The sequence below is a fragment of the Sylvia atricapilla genome, chromosome 15, assembly GCF_009819655.1.
Source record: "Sylvia atricapilla isolate bSylAtr1 chromosome 15, bSylAtr1.pri, whole genome shotgun sequence".
Lineage (NCBI taxonomy): Eukaryota > Metazoa > Chordata > Aves > Passeriformes > Sylviidae > Sylvia > Sylvia atricapilla.
In genome coordinates this window covers 10,544,468-10,560,021 of record NC_089154.1, presented here as the reverse complement: position 1 = coordinate 10,560,021, position 15,554 = coordinate 10,544,468, and the positions used below count along the sequence as shown (strand labels likewise).

The following is a 15,554-nucleotide window of genomic DNA, read 5'->3' as shown; positions in this document are numbered from 1 at the left end:
TGCAGTTTTGGCTCAAGGCCATTCTAAATCTGGGGCTGTTTCAAAGCAGTAATAGCTTTTTTCTTTTAGCATTAATTTGTCTGGGTTTTGAGCATATATAAGTCTTTACTATCCCCAGCCTCCTGTGGCAAAATGTTTCAAATTCCTGCTATGTGCCACCACTTCCTTTTGATGCCTTAAGCTCCCCAGTAATTGAAGAACTAAGGGAAGCTGTGAAAAATACATTTTCCATTATTTTTACTGTTTTGATTGGTTTTTGTAAACATCTCTCATGTCTCTCATACTCATCTCCTGTTTTTTAAGACTGACATCTACTATTCCCAGCATGGAACTGTCCTGTCTTTAATCATTCTTGTTGCCTTTATTTTAATCTGTGATAGTTCTACCTGTCCTACTTAAGGTAGAAGTACAATCTGAGAGTGCTTTAAGATTGTGGCCAAGCACAGATTTTTACATCTGCTTAGTGTTGCTTTACCTCCCTAGGAATCCCATCCATTTCCTTTGCTTTTTCACCATCATCAGGCATTGAGCAGGGACTTTTCACTGAACTGCCTGTAATTACTCTCCCCTAAGCAGTGCACGAATCAGAGGCTAGCAGCGGATGTAAAATTAGAGTTGCTAATTTATTTCCTTCAGGCAGAATCACTTCGCTCTTTAATTTTGTCTGCTGTTCTGTCACCTCATTGTTGAGCAGTAACACAACCTCCAGCAGCTCTTTGGTCTCTGCTTTCCTCTCCACATCCTGAGACCAATTTCTGCCCCCAGTGAACTCCACACAAGAGAAATGGGCTTAGCAGAGAATGGCAAAACATCCAATACATTACAGGTGGTTCAGTGTCAGATTTAGGATGGGCAGAATGTGCTGTAGGAGGCATTTATTCAGTGTTTGTGTTTGCATTTTGGTTTTGTGCTTTTCAGAAGTTCCTTTGGAATGTAAAGTGCTTTGGAAAAATACTGTTTTACAGCAAACCCTGCTCAGCCTCTGTAGCAATGAAAGAATCCAGCATTTCTTTTCCTGTAATTATTGCTTTTAAACTTGAGGAGATTTGTAACCTTCACAGTCTAGTGATCATTCCAGTGTGATTTAAGAAAAGCTCTGGAGCCATTCTTATGTGTGCTAGTAATAATACAAATGAGTTCTTTCTTATTGCCAGGGATCTTTTCCTTTATACTGAAAATTTATTTCTGACACTACTTAGATTGTAAAAGTAATTTGTTGTTAAAACCAGTGCACCCCTTTTTGCATGTCACCTTTTTTAAAGCTGTGTTGTCTTAGGAAAATACAGTTCCTGAAAATGGACTGACGGCAAGACTCCAAACGTTCCTCACCAAACACCCCCTGCCACTCAGCACTGGAGGTAAGGCCTGAGACTGTGCCACAGCTCCTCCTGCCTTTGTCAAACCCAGCATGAAGGGTGTCGGCTGTTCTTGTCTCCTTCCAGCAATCTGGGATGCTCCTGGGGCAGAAAAACAGATAAATTATTTCATTCCTTATTACTGGCTATATGGAACAGTAATTTTTTATCTAGTATTGATGACATGGGTTGGTCCTGTCTCCTTACAATGATCTAGGATACTTCTGGGGCTGTAAAACAGATGTGTGAATAACTTCTTATAAAACAACAATTTCTATCCTTTGTTATTTCTGATGTGCAGTTTGCAGAAAGTCCAGAGGGACCAATGTTTTGTAGCACTGTTATCCAGCCTAATGTTTGAGCTAAGGAGGAGAAAATGCTTCAGGTTGAATGTAAAACCTCAGCTCTGTTCCCCTGTGCTTGTGCACTGTAAACTAGACTTAATTACTTGATGAATCCTCATTAATGTAGGAATTTATTCTGTGAGCTGCTGAGAAGGGGCATGAAATGACAAGACTAACAAAGAGCAATTCTGAGAGAGCATTTGTCTTTTAATTTACTGAAATTTGTCATTTGGTCTTCATACCTTAATCTTAACATACCTTTATATCTTAACATTGTAGAATGTCATTGCTATAAAGCTCCACTGCTGTAAATATGTCTCATTTTAGGTAACAAAATTAATATTTTGGGAGAAGCAAAGGTAGGATCAGAGTCACTTTTCCAGAAAGAGGAATGTATTGAAATAACCAAAGAACCAACCCAGGATCGAACGAAACGAGTGAGAGGTGGAAAAAGCCAAAAGAGGAAGAGGCTTAGGAAAGATGTTGGAAAGAAAGCAAAGAAGAAAAAGAAAGGTAAGAAACAGGAATAAGCAGCATTTTTGCTATGCCTAGGCCTGCAGGAAGCTGCTTTGGAGAAGAGGGTGTGGGACAGGGCAGCTTTGTGGCCATGTCAGTGAGGAGGCTCAGGTGTCCTGGGGAGAAGCAGCACCACGTTATGCCCATGAGCTGTGCGTGAGCCGTGGCTGCACAGGCTGGAGGAGTCCTCATGGAGTCTGTGCCACAGCAGCTCCCTGCAGTCCATTATCAGCTCTTGATAGCTGGCTTAAAGATTCCTCATGGAATGATGCTCTAGGTTGCCAATTTGCCAATTAAAGTGTTCATTTTCTCCTGCCTGGGAAAGCTATTGCTGCTTTTCACTTTTAGACTGCAGCTTCCTTCTCTGCTCGTCTCTCATTCTCACAAACTCAAACCGGTGCAGACCCTGTGGTAGAAGTTTGAGTTAATCAGAATATGAAGTGCTGAGATCAATGTCTTCTTTTGTTTCCCTGGCTCTGTCAGAAGAGGATTCTGCAGACAAAAGCAAACGGCTGCGGTACCACGACAAGGCTGACCAGAGCGCCCTGCTGCGGATGACGCGGCTGCGCGTGACGTGGACGGTGCAGGAGGACAGCCTGCTCATGCTCTGCAGGATTGCCAGCCACGTGCTCAACGCCAAGGTGCAGAGCACACCCAGGGCACGGGGCTGCTACACACACATTTCACCAGGCAGGACCTCCTCCTGCTCTCACCGTGTGTGTATGCGCACGCAGCGAGGTTTAACTGCGGGCACTTGTGTTCCTCCCGCAGGTGAAGGGGCCCTTTGTGCCCTGGCAGGTGGTGAGGGACCTCATGCACTCCAGCTTCGAGGAGTCCCTGGATAAAACCTCCCATTCCGTGGGACGCCGAGCCCGCTACATCGTCAGGAACCCACAGACCTACCTCAATTACAAGTGAGAACTTTTCTGTGTTCTAGATACGGGCTAAACTCTCCTGAAGGGACATGGTCCTCCTACGTATTTCTTTTGTTTCATGGCACTTAAATATTTCATCCTGTTTGCACCCTGCAGCTGTCAAATGTGTTTTCAACTAGGAAAATTTCAGCTCTGAGCTACACCTTCAATTGTATCTCTTGCAGAGTTTGCCTTGCTGAGGTTTACCAAGATAAAGCCCTCATTGATGATTTCATGAATAGAGAAAATAATTATGAAGATCCACAGGTAGGAGGGAAGTATTCCAAAAATTCACAGAGTATTTTATGCTGTTTGGATTACTGAGTACTTGCACAGATCACAGATTTCATGTCTTTTCTTTCCCTTGAACCTTTAGCTATTTTAAAAATAGCTTCATTTTAAAAATGCAGCATCATTGCTGGTTTGGGAGCAGAATGGACACAGGGCAGCTTTCCAAAGGCACATAAATAGCCCCCTGTGCAATAACCATTGTGTTTTCAATGTGCTTGTTTATCAGCATCCGTGACTGAACATCTCTATCTGCTGAGTCTTTTTTTATCCTTTCAGCCACATTGTCAGCTGAGCAAGAAAACGTTTTTGCTCTGTAATTTATAATTTTTTATTTCAGTTGTATGTTGAAATGTCACCTTAGCTTCTGTGGATGGGTGCAGGAACACAAGCAAATTTTTTAATACTTAATTTGAGCAAACAAAAGATTTTATCTAGTATTTTTATCTATTCTTTTTTTTCATTTAAATGAACCATAATTTCAAATTGAAAAGTTGTTTACACTTTCAGTGCAAACAATTCCATTTTGACTTTCAGAATTTTTTCAGAACTGCGACAGTGTCACAGCAAGATGATTTTTATCCAGGAATGACAATTCATACCATTGTCAGAAAAGCCCATCAGCTCTGTTGTTAAATTCCTGTTGCTTAAAGGAAGAGCAGTTGTTCCTTGATGAGACATCACTGAAATAAATGTGTGTCCCCATTTCCAGTGTCTGTCTTTGGAAGGAAATACAAACTTGTTTCCAGAGAACATTCCTCTGATGTAACAGGTGTTCTCCAAGCCATGATTGTGCAAACAGACTTCATGGAGAACATGGAAAAGCCTGCAGGGCTTGAGCAGAAGCTTAAACAGAGCTCTAGCAAGAGATCTTGCTGTTAATTCAAGAAATTGTCTTAGAACATATGTTCATAGTGCTTGGCTTGTAGCTGTGAGCTGATTACAGATGGAACCTGCAACTGTTGAGTGAATCAGCTAACAAAAACTGCACAAGCTTTTCCCTGCCTTGCCTTGGCTGTTGGGCTGCTTCTGACTTCAGAATTCAGCTATTGCTACAAGAATTTTCATGCACACTTTAAAAGTAGAGGGGTTTTCCCCACTCTAAGAAATTGAGGTTGATGACATTTCTGTATCCTCTTTTCAAAGGTTTGTGCAAAGGAGTTTAAAGAGTTTGTGGAAAGACTGAAAGAGAAATTCAGTTCGACCCTGGGGAATCCCAAACTGGAGATTCCTGACAGTCTGGAGGAACTGTTTTCCAGGTATTTTAATTGTGGTGCTCTTGGCTCTGCACATGAGGTGAGGCAGTGAGAGGGGACAGCAATTTAGAGCAGGTCTCTTCTTTTGGGCATGTTTTACACTGTGCTTGTACCTTTAGTAAGAAAAGAAGTTTTACTAAATACAACCAGCAGTGTTTCATTCATATCCACACTTCCTAAATACATATAAGTGATTTTCAGTTATTTGCAGATTTGCTGATTTCAAACCATTCTTACTGCTAAATAAGACTTTTAAACCAGAGATACACTGCAGCAGATTTTTCTAAATTGTCAAGTCCTCAACCTCGGTGTTAGAGATGTTGCTACTCAGGTGTAACTTTTCATTGCAATAGAAATCTAGCATTTTCCAGATTAACTGGCCCCATTTTCTATCACAATTTAGCTGGTAGCTGGTTGCTCAGCTGAATCATCTCAGTGCTGCTAAAAGTATTGATAAGGAGGAGCACTCAGCCTTGTACAGCATTCTCCAGCTCCAGGTTGTTAAGCTTTTTCATGATGATTAACAGTTAAAGAGCAGTGTGGAAAAATTGTGTCTCAGACCATTTAATGATAATAAATTTAGCACCTTTGTAATTTTTCTTATTTTGGGAAGAGCTGTGCATTACAGCAAAAGTGCTGCTGGCAGTAACTGGAAGTTACCAAAACCTCAATAAAATGACAAATCCTTTCAGTGTGGAACTGTCTCCTGTCCATTGTTTTCTCTCCTTGTCAACAGATATTTGAGTGGAGATGGATCAGGACAGTTCTTTTCCTGTCTGACCCTTGTGCTGAGGGCTGCTGGAGCAGACAGTCCCCTGGGCTGGCCCAGCACTTGCCCTGTTAGCACTTGTGCTCATCAGCCTCTGGGCTTCATGGCTGATGCAAAATCACAGAAAATCACAGAAAATCTGGTCCCAGTGTTCTCCTTTCCCTTTCCTTACCTAGATTTCGAGTGCTGGCAATCGGAGAAGACACAAATCAAGGCACAAAAGAGGATAATCTGAGCAGGTGAGTAGCAATAGTACCATTTTCCTCATTAAGAGCAGGTCACATCAACCCCCCCCAGTCTGTAGAAGTCATATAATGAGTGTCCTAATTAAGTGTTCTTATCTGTTTGCTGCAGAGTATAAATTTATTAACAGAAAAATACCTTGACAAGACTAGGCACCTCTGACATAGATTTGGTAGATAAAACGTTAACAGAGATGACCTCAAAATTCTTTTTTCCCTGGGACAACAGTGTACATTTTCTGTGTGGGTGTTGTATTTTAAGAGAAGATGTTATCAGAGAGAACTTCATGTCAGATTATCTGGACTGATCCAAAAATTCAGGGTGGAAAGTGAGGGAAAATGTAACAGATTCTTTTACATGAATGATCCTCAGCTGTAGGATCTCATGCCTCTATGCTTCAATTTCAGAAACAGGTGATGGAGTTTGTAGATTTTTGTGCTGGTCTAATGGGTACCTCATGTTCAAAAAGCACCAGGAATAAATGTTTTTTTCTTCTTTCTTTTTTCTTTCAGTATTTATGATATTCATTTTCTAGTGCTGCAGAATCTGATTCAGAGCACACTGGCACTCTCAGATAACCAGATGGAATCTTGCCAGTCATTTCAGGTACAGTGTCTGAACCCAACTTTACTGCTCATAGCATCATGGAGTTGTTTAGCTTGGAAAAGATGTTTAAGATCATCAAGTCCAACCATCAGCCCAGCACTGCCAAGGCCACCACTAAACCATGTCCCCAAGTGCCACATCCACATGTGGTCATTCTCCTCCCTCCCTTTGCACATTCCTTTTTCAAATGGGAGAAAAGAAACCCAGAAACTTGGATTTGTATCCATTCTGTGAGAAGTTTACATACTGTAGGCAGGAAATGCCTACAATATTGTAGGAAGATTATCAGTTTGTTGTTTTCTCTCAGAGGATGAGATGGCGAGACGTGAGGTTGAAGCGATCCCCTAAAACGACTTGAAATAAACTCTACATCACTTCCAGTGGGTCAAGATGTACCATGCTTTAGTGCTCACCTGAGCAGCTGGAATGTTCTGGAGGAGATATCACACAAACAGTCCTAACACCCAGATAAGAGTGGTGTTGGGGCACCTCTCCTCCAGCATTGGGGACTACAAAAAGAGATCATCAGTCAGTCAAGTGCTTAAGTAAGGTCAAAGTTCAAAGGGGGTTTAACAACTCATAAGCAAGAGGGGAACCTGGATAGCCAAGCTCACAGAACCAAGTGTTCCTGCTGAAATGAGGGGAAGAATTTACCAAAATGTGTGGTAGAGGAGCATTTTCCAGAATTCCAGTGGGAGCCTGATCCCATTTTGAATATCAAGTGTTCCATAGTATTTTGTTAACTTAATTGGCATTTACCATGGCAAGTGTGGAAGGTCATAAAAGGAAGAGAGGAATGAAGTGAATTCATAAGGATGATTTTCCTCCCGGCTTGTGGGCACCCCTTGAGTGCCTGTGAGCTGGATGGTGCAGAGGAGTCACTGAGGTGCCTTGCAGACGTTCCGGCTGTACCAGGAGTACCGGGATGACATCCTGGTGAAGGCTTTCCTGGAGTGCCAGAGGAGGAGCCTGGTGAACCGGCGCAGGGTCAACCACACGCTGGGGCCCAAGAAGAGCCGCGCGCTGCCCTTCGCGCCCATGTCCTACCAGCTGTCCCAGAGCTACTACAGGTGGGTGCCAGGGGGCTCTGCTGGCCTCGGGGCAGAGCAAAACCTCTGCCCAGGCCTCGTGTGGAGGTGACAACGTGTCACCCGAAGTTTTCTTGCCTTCTGAGCGTTTGCATTTTTGTAGTGGAGATTCTGATGCAGCTTCGTGTAAACTCTGTATTATATTTGGGATTATTACTTGGTTTACATGTTTCTCCTCTGGGAGGTGCCTTATGATTAATGGTGATGTTCACCTACGAGGTCGAAAGAGGTGGCAACCTGTGTAGCCAATCTTTTGTCTTCTATAAAAAGTGTATATAAGTGGAGTCAAAATAGAGCTTTCCTGCCTGCCTTTCTGCTACCTGTCTCGTCCTTTTTGTGTCCAATACTGTGACAACAACACACGAGGAGTGTGCAGAACTGAGGGTGCAGGGGAAGCTGACATCACATCAGTCAGTCCTTATGTGGGGAGCAATCAGGGCACTGAGGGAATACTTCAGAGTATTCTGGGCAGGACTTCAGAGACACGTGGAGAGGGGAGGAGATGCAGCACCACAGTTGTGGATGTGGTGGGAAGATTTCTTTAGCACTCCTGTGAAGCAGAAGATGATACCTTTTGCTTTTTATCTGCTGTATGCTACCTGACCTTTACACAGTGCATAAACACCTAATGTTCTGGAAATAGTAAAAGGACTGTAAAAGCAGGTGTGTAAGGTGCTTGGTCACCAGCTCTAGCATGAAACTTCAACTGTTTGGCTCCTTTGTGTTACCATAATTGTAAAGCTTGTTCTCAGAGCAGATTTTGAAGGATTTGTGGTGCTTTGTGTTTTGGTGCAGAGTTTTTACATGGCGCTTCCCCAGTACCATTTGTACAGAGTCCTTCCAGTTCCTGGAGAAGCTCAAGGATGCTGAAAGATCAGACCAGCCACACAACTTCTCATTTAAAGATGAAGAAAATGCATCCTCAGAAGGCATGGTGGCATTTCCTATGGATGGTCCTGGTGGCCAGTGTGTGGCCATGCTTTCCCTGTTCTCCCTGGGACTGGTGGCTGTGAATGTGAGAATCCCAGAGCAGATCATTGTGGTGGACAGCTCTATGGTGGAAAATGAAGTGATAAAAAGGTAAATGCTGTTATTTTCATTAGAGAATACAGTTTGGGGATAACTTGGATGAAATTGGACAGGAATTAGCATTTCCTGCACTGCACTTTGGCATTTTTACTGTGCTGTTGTTTAGATTTTTATTTCTGAGGAGACTTAATGGCACTTAAGTTAGTGCCTGTCATTATAGCCCTGGGCTGCATTTGCCTTCACATGAGACGTTTCAATTGCTTGGCACTTCAGTGCCACCAGAGCTGACAGGAAAAGGAGAGCACTGGGTGCTACAGGAGCGTTTTCATCAGCGTCCTGCTTTGCCATGTCACAGACTGAGAGGACTGGTAACAAGGTTTCAGCTTTATTAGTGAAACCTCTCACCACAGCAGTGCTTCTGTGCACTGCCTCCTTTTGGATTTAATTTTCCTGTAAGCCTGCAGTAATGGCATAAACTGAAACTGTCCCCAGGCAGTGGGAGCCTGTGAGCCCTTTTCCTTACAGTCATTATGTGCTTTCTTAAAAGTGCAACTAAAATCTCTTAGTAATTTGACCTGCTGCTACCTATTGTGAATACACACAGAAAATACTTTGTTCCCTTTCTCTGTAGAGCAGCTTTATACCTACTTGAGGACTGTTATTGTGGTCCCTCTCCCATAACATGCTGTTCTTTAAAATGAGCAGCTTCAGTTCCTTCACTTCATTCATGTTACCCAGTTCTCTTTCTCATTATTTTCTTCTGCACTGAATTGTGATGTCAAAACCCAAATGCCATGCTCTTGCTGGCAGCTCTGTGCCAGTTCCATCCTGTTATACAGGTGAAACACCTGCTAATGCATCCCAAGATTCTGAAGGGCCATGGCCTTGCCAAAAAAAAGCAGCCAAACCCCCCCCCCCAGTGCAGTGATCCATGCACAGCTTATGATTCTTGTGACTCACCTAACAAGCTTCTTTTCCTTTATCTGGTTAATTGTTCCCTCTCAGTGTGCAGGGGCAGATGCAGAGTACTGTCATATAAATAACATGCATTTGTCATAGGGAGTTGCTCCCTGCTCTTTTCCAGGCTGACTCTCCAGTGTGTTGGAGATGTTCTGAATGCAAATCCCAGCTTCTCATCAACTTGCAGTGTCTTCAGTGTTCCTGTGCAAGCTGAATGAGCTGTTTTATCAGCCAGGTCATTAACAAAAATCCACTGAGCCCCATTGCTGAGTAGGAGTATCTTGAGTAGTGCACTCACTGATTTTTTTCTAAATTATGTGCTCCCTTTCCATTTTAAATATGTTTTTAAAAAAGGTTCTTAAGGTCTAACTCACCTTAGAAAAGGTTGGAAGGAATCTTCCATTGTCCCTGGCATAATCTGCTTAAAACATCTGCAACTTCAGAGTTAGATCAGGTTGTTCAGAGCCTTCAGCTTTATCCACAGCGGCTCTTGTCATGTCCTGGAATAAACAGGATTGGTTTGACTAAGTTTTTGTCTGGGAAATCTATCCTGGCTGCTACTGCTAATCTTTTCTTTACTTGGAGGATGTCTGCAGTTTGGGTTTTGGTGGTTTTTTATTTACTATTTTTTGAAGTAACTGAAATCTATAACTCTCTCTCCTCCTTTTCACCCTGAAAAATAAACAGTCTGCCCCATCCTGCAGCATCCCTCATGCTCTCAGTGTCTAACAGATGTTCCCTCAAGATGAAGCATCTGCTGAACCAAAGAGCTCCAGCACTGGAAGCTGAGATATTTTGAGTTCATTTCAACACATTTGCAAGAAAAAAGAGGATTTCCTTTCCTGGGGACATTTAGTGTATTTCCTTTTCTGTGGTTCTTGTTGTCAGTGCTGTAAACCAGCCTGGTGTGGACACGGCCCCAGCTGTCCAGGACTAAATCCCAGAGCACAGGAGCGCCATGTCCTCGCTCTGCTCAGCATCACAAATCACTTTCTTCTTTTGGGAAAAACCCCAACAAGCAAATCTAACCTGCTGTGTTTGCTGCAGCTTGGGAAAAGAAGGACTTGAGGATGACGACGATGACGACGATGACTTGGAGGACAGCTCCGGAGGCAAACGCAGAATCGAAGTGAAACCTCGCCAGGCCTCTCACACCAATTATCTACTGATGAGGGGCTACTACTCCCCTGGCATTGTCAGCACACGCAACCTGAGCCCCAGTGACAACATCGTGGTCAACTCCTGCCAGGTGAAGGTCAGGCTCAGGTGTACCCCCATCCCAGGAAGGCTCAGCTCTCCAGGTGAGTTCTCTTCGGCCTAAAGTGCACAGAAGTGGCTTGGAGCAGGAGAGATGGTGAACTCACCTGCTGAGGAATTGGTTTAAACAAAGCCCTCTAACAGGAACATTGTGTTTTCATTACACATCAAGTTTGTAAGGCTTTCTCTCCTGATTCAAAGCAGATGGCTGACTTAGGCTTTTGTTGGTAACAAGGCCTTGGCTCTGTCTCATGTTGTGTTAAACTATTGCTGCAATCTGTCCTCTGCTCTGTTACCCCTCTCCAGGAGGTTTTTCAGTCCCTTCAACAACTTAAAATACCATATGGTGTCACAGCCAGGCTTTCTCTTCTGTAAAGAGAAAAGAAAAGCTTTCAGATCTCCTTGAATGGAAATTCTCATTTAACTTGTCTGATGCAAGTGCCTGAAATAGTGGTGTCCAATGTCTGGTCTCTTACCTCAGTAATTTAAACATTTTTATAATATGTAGAGCTTGACTGCAGTTCGTCAGCACTGCCTTTTCTTAAAGAGCATCTTGTTTTCTGCTGTAATGCAAATGTATCCAGAGCCTTGAGCTCTCCAGCTGACAGTGTCTAGTGTGGCCCCTGCCCATTTCCATTGCTGCTGTGACAGAGGTAAATCAGAAATTCCTTCTCCTGTCTCTGCTGCCTCATGCCCTCCAGCTGAGCTGAGCTGACTGCTCATTACAGTTGGGCCCATTTTTTCTTGGTTGCTGCCCTGAAAGTTCAGAAGCAAACGTGGAGCAGCCTGCAGGTAAAAGGGATGGGAGCAGCAAGAGCAGTGCCAGAGCTGCTCCCTCATCAGCCAGGACTGGGAGAGGGGTTACATGGCTCCAGTTGTGGATACTCTGTACAGGGGCAGTGCTGGACCTGTCACTGAACACAGAGATGCTTTGTTGAACTAATTGTGTAAAGCATTGTTCAGTGGTAACATTGTCGACTGGCCAACAGCTTTCTGCTGTGGATTTTTTGATTAAAAGTGTCTTCTACAGCATTTCCTTGCCCTAGAATTTTCACTTGACCTTCTTCAAGAAAAAAGGAGAGGATTCCCCCATTAACTCAGAGCAGAGCTGACCCAATGTTAGAGAGAACACCACTAGGTGCTCACTGCCTTCCAGCCATAATTTGCTTTGCTGGGAAAGTGAGCCCTTGTAAACCAGTTTGCTGCTCTTTACAGGTCTTTTCAGACAGATGTGCAAGGTGGAAAGAAAGGGAACTGCAGCAATGAAGAGAGAAAGCTGAGCTCTGGTTTTAATTGGTCTAGAACACCTCTAATCTGTTTGTCTTCCTGCAGTGTGTTGCACAGTAACTGCTGCTTCACAGCCTAAACTCCCGTGGTTTATTTGCTTTGCAGTTCCTTCCCTGCTGGATCACATGGCTGTGGGCATCTCTTGCCTCCCTGAAACTTTCACCAGGCTGATCAAAATCCAGGAAGAAAACTACGAGGTGGAGAAGTTTCTCCATGAGTGCACAGAGCGTTACGGGTACAACCCCGGGGATGTGGCGGCTGTTCTGGAGATCAGGAAGGCCATAGAGGCCACTTCCCACTTTGGGATTTGCAAAACTGAGCTGAGCAAATGTTTCTGCAGCTATGAACAGGTGGAAGCTGAACGCAGCAGGAGCTTGGAGCAGTACATTCAGGTGGGTTTACAGCCAGCTGCTTTCCATACATTTAATGTTTGCATGCTTAGTATTCCCCTTGAACAGGACGCGCTTCCAGGCTGTCAGAAGCAACTATAAATTGAAGAGAGTTATTTATGTTAGGCAGGAGATCACACACCACACCTTGAGAGCAATCTTGCCTCAAAGTTAGAAGGCCAAAAATTAAAGCAGCAGTTAATCAAAGATAGGAATGAACTGTTTCAGAAACCTAGAGGTGCTAACATCAATCTTTGGAAGCAAAGTACTTGTACCCAGTTATATTTTTAACGTACTTTAAGCTGAAGAAAAACATCTCATGCTGTAATTTCAGGAAGCCTTAAGGGGTAAAACATATTTTCAATTTCAGTGCAGCTGGGGGCAAAATTGAATATTCTACTAAACTCTTGCTCCTCCCTTGCTGCCAGTTAAATCATGACAATTCATGACACTGGGTTAAAGTGACATTTTTCAGCGAAAGCTCCTGAGATAATTTGTTGTGGGTTTTTTTGTTTGTTTTTTACAGGACCTCATTGAAATGCAGCAGGTTTTAGAAGTAGGAGGCCACAGTGTGAGGCTGGTGGCAATAGTGTTTGCCAAGCCCTGGCTGCTGCGCTCGGTGTGCCTGAAGAACAAAGCAGAGGACACTGAGCAGCCAGGGGCAGACTGTGCCCCAGATGTGCCACAGGAACAGCTGCCCTCAGAGCCAGGGAAGGGACAGGAGTGTCTGGGACAGGAGGAGCAGCTGGGAGAAGACACACAGTGTGCCAGTGATGATGAGCCCCCGAGGAAGAGATGTAAGACTGATGTCCTTGAGGGTGACAGTCACCTCTGCCAGGGTGCACAGCCTGCTGTGGCGAGTGCACAAGGCAGGGACTTGGATGCAGCTGTTTCTGAGCCTGTCCCAAGGAAAGAAGCTGTTACTGGAGGGGAAGAAGCTCCAGAAGGAGGCTCCCTGGGAGGGCAGGAAGAACCCCCAGCTGAAGTCCCAGAGCCTGCTGCAGAGGCTGTGGATGTGGACACTTACAAGGAACAAGATAAATCTTGTTCTGAGGACAAAGAACTCGAAGTAGAGAACGATGAGCTCAGCACTGAGCACAGCAAGCAGATCCCTATCCCTGAACAATCAGCCAGTGAGCAGGATGATGATCTTCCCTACTTCCAGGAGAACCCAGGACTCTCTAAAGGTATGGAGAGCCCTCTGCATCCCTGAAATACAAACCAGCTCATCAGCAGTTGATCCCAAACCAGTAGCTCCACTTTATAAGCAAATCCTAGATTCTTTATGCAATTGTACCGGAGAGATTGTCTTCTCTCACAGATAAATTGGCATAATACTAATTCATCTGGAAGGTCTCAGAGTTTTCAAATACATCGCATAATCCTTCCTATGCCTCTTGCTGGAATGACTAGTCCAAAAGTATGTTTTCCGTAGAAACTTGTTTCCATGTCTTAAAACTTTTCCAGAATAATTTGGATCTGAAGTTTCTCATCTCTGGCTTCAGTCCAAAGGTCAGGCATCTCTAAGCCTAGAAAACAGAGCACTGCTGGTGTGCATTTAGCTGGAATGTCCATGGCTGAAAGTCCTAAACTCATTAAACCACCAGGAAGCAGCACATGCCAGTGAGATTAACAGCCTCATTTGTAACCCAATTGGACTTCATTTTCCTTTCCTTTTTACTGCCAGTTTTCTAATAGCTAGTAGCTCTTGCCAAGCTTTACATTTAGGAATTTGTGAGGTATTTCATTTTGGTTTGGATTTTATGAGCTCTAATCTCAGACGGAACCACAAGCTCACTGCTCCTGTGGGACCTTGCCAAGCCCTGCGAGTACCCAGGTCCAGAGTGTGATCCCTAACATCCCACAGCTTGGGATTGTTTAACTGGAGCCTTCCTGCAGGAAATGCACTCTGGGCTATCTAAACAGCAGAGGCCTCAGCAGTTCTTAAATTAAACTACTGAAGTACTCCCCTGGATTTATCATCCTTGACTTGTTTGTAGCATAGGAGGGAAAAAACAGGGTTTCTTTTATCAAACACAGAGTTCTCACTGGCCAGTGAATGTATACATGTGCTTCAGCCAAAGCTGTTACCCTCTGGGTGTGGTAGGAATACCTTGTTAAGTAATTGTCTAATTAAAACCCATGACATAATGTAATGGGAGTTGCAGAGACAGCCTTTGCTTTGAAACTGAGCCCTGCTGGAATCCTGAGTTTGCATTCATGTCTCCAGCTCCTTGGATTCTGCCCAGCTTCCCTCTGATGTCCAGGAGCTTTAGGTTACCCACACCCCTGGGAGAGCTCCTCTCTGTGAACCTCAGTTCCTTCAGCCCATACAATCACTGTGGTTCAGCCATAGCATCAGACTTCTAGGAATAAAACCTGCTGGAATTGGGGAAAGGAGCCACAAAAAGTGGGGTTGAGTAAAGAGATGTGGCTGAGGGAGGAGGTGTGGGAAGAGTCTGCTGCAGGCAGGGCAGAGGGGCAGCTCAGAGCTCCCCAAAACTGAGAGCAGCACATGGAGTAGTTTGCTGCTGTGGTTTCCTAGCAAGCTCTTGCACTTCACAGCTTGGCCACCTTTAACTCTCCTTCCATTAGATAAGGAGTTTGAGTTAATTAGAAAATATGTGTCCTTTTCTTTCCAGGAAGCTCTGTGACAGATGTCTCCCAGGCAGCCAGGGACCGGTGAGTAACAGAGATGTCTGCAGAATACCAAACACTGCCAAAAGAATACTGGAAGCAGTGGTTTGGAAACCTCAGTTTTATGCTCTGTTGAGCAGTGAGCATTGATGATGGAGAAACCCCACTCCATTGTTCCTGCTAATGTTCCTTGTATTCTTGTGCATGCTGAAAAAATGCCTCTGGTAGATATTTTTACCCAAAAAAACAATGAGCTCCAAATATCAGAAGACCAAACTGATTTTACTGCACAAATAAGCCCAGTGCCAGCTTCCAGGTGCCCAGGAAAGGCCTGGAGAAACTGCAAGATGAAAAATGTCAATTTCCATGCAGGGACTGTCTTATGGACACCAAAACGCTTAAAAATTAGGAATTTTCTTCCCATCAGAGCACTGTTGCTGCGTGGTGCAGGTCTTGGGTAACTTTTGGTGGGTATTAGAGCTAAATGCCAAAGAAGGCTTCCCTGCTCATTGAGACCTGAGGCAGCTGCTGGGTTTGTAATGGTGCTAAAAGGGGTGAACCCCTGGTGAAAAATGCAGATTTGGTAGAGCAGCACCAGGCCTTGCTCAGAGCAGCC

General features: G+C 44.2%; 1 protein-coding gene across 2 annotated transcripts in view; it reads left to right on the top strand.

Moving 5' to 3' along the window:
- GTF3C1 (general transcription factor IIIC subunit 1) overlaps nt 1-15,554 on the top strand; it is a 36,866-nt gene that overhangs the window by 19,274 nt on the left and 2,038 nt on the right. For both annotated transcript variants that reach the window (XM_066330199.1, XM_066330200.1), the window contains 14 exons: nt 1,277-1,358; nt 2,027-2,212; nt 2,699-2,856; nt 2,987-3,129; nt 3,315-3,396; nt 4,564-4,676; nt 5,619-5,681; nt 6,198-6,291; nt 7,189-7,361; nt 8,175-8,459; nt 10,416-10,669; nt 12,018-12,304; nt 12,828-13,488; nt 14,944-14,983. In XM_066330199.1, coding sequence (XP_066186296.1) covers nt 1,277-1,358; nt 2,027-2,212; nt 2,699-2,856; nt 2,987-3,129; nt 3,315-3,396; nt 4,564-4,676; nt 5,619-5,681; nt 6,198-6,291; nt 7,189-7,361; nt 8,175-8,459; nt 10,416-10,669; nt 12,018-12,304; nt 12,828-13,488; nt 14,944-14,983 — 2,621 coding nt within the window. The remainder of the gene's footprint in view (nt 1-1,276; nt 1,359-2,026; nt 2,213-2,698; nt 2,857-2,986; nt 3,130-3,314; nt 3,397-4,563; nt 4,677-5,618; nt 5,682-6,197; nt 6,292-7,188; nt 7,362-8,174; nt 8,460-10,415; nt 10,670-12,017; nt 12,305-12,827; nt 13,489-14,943; nt 14,984-15,554) is intronic.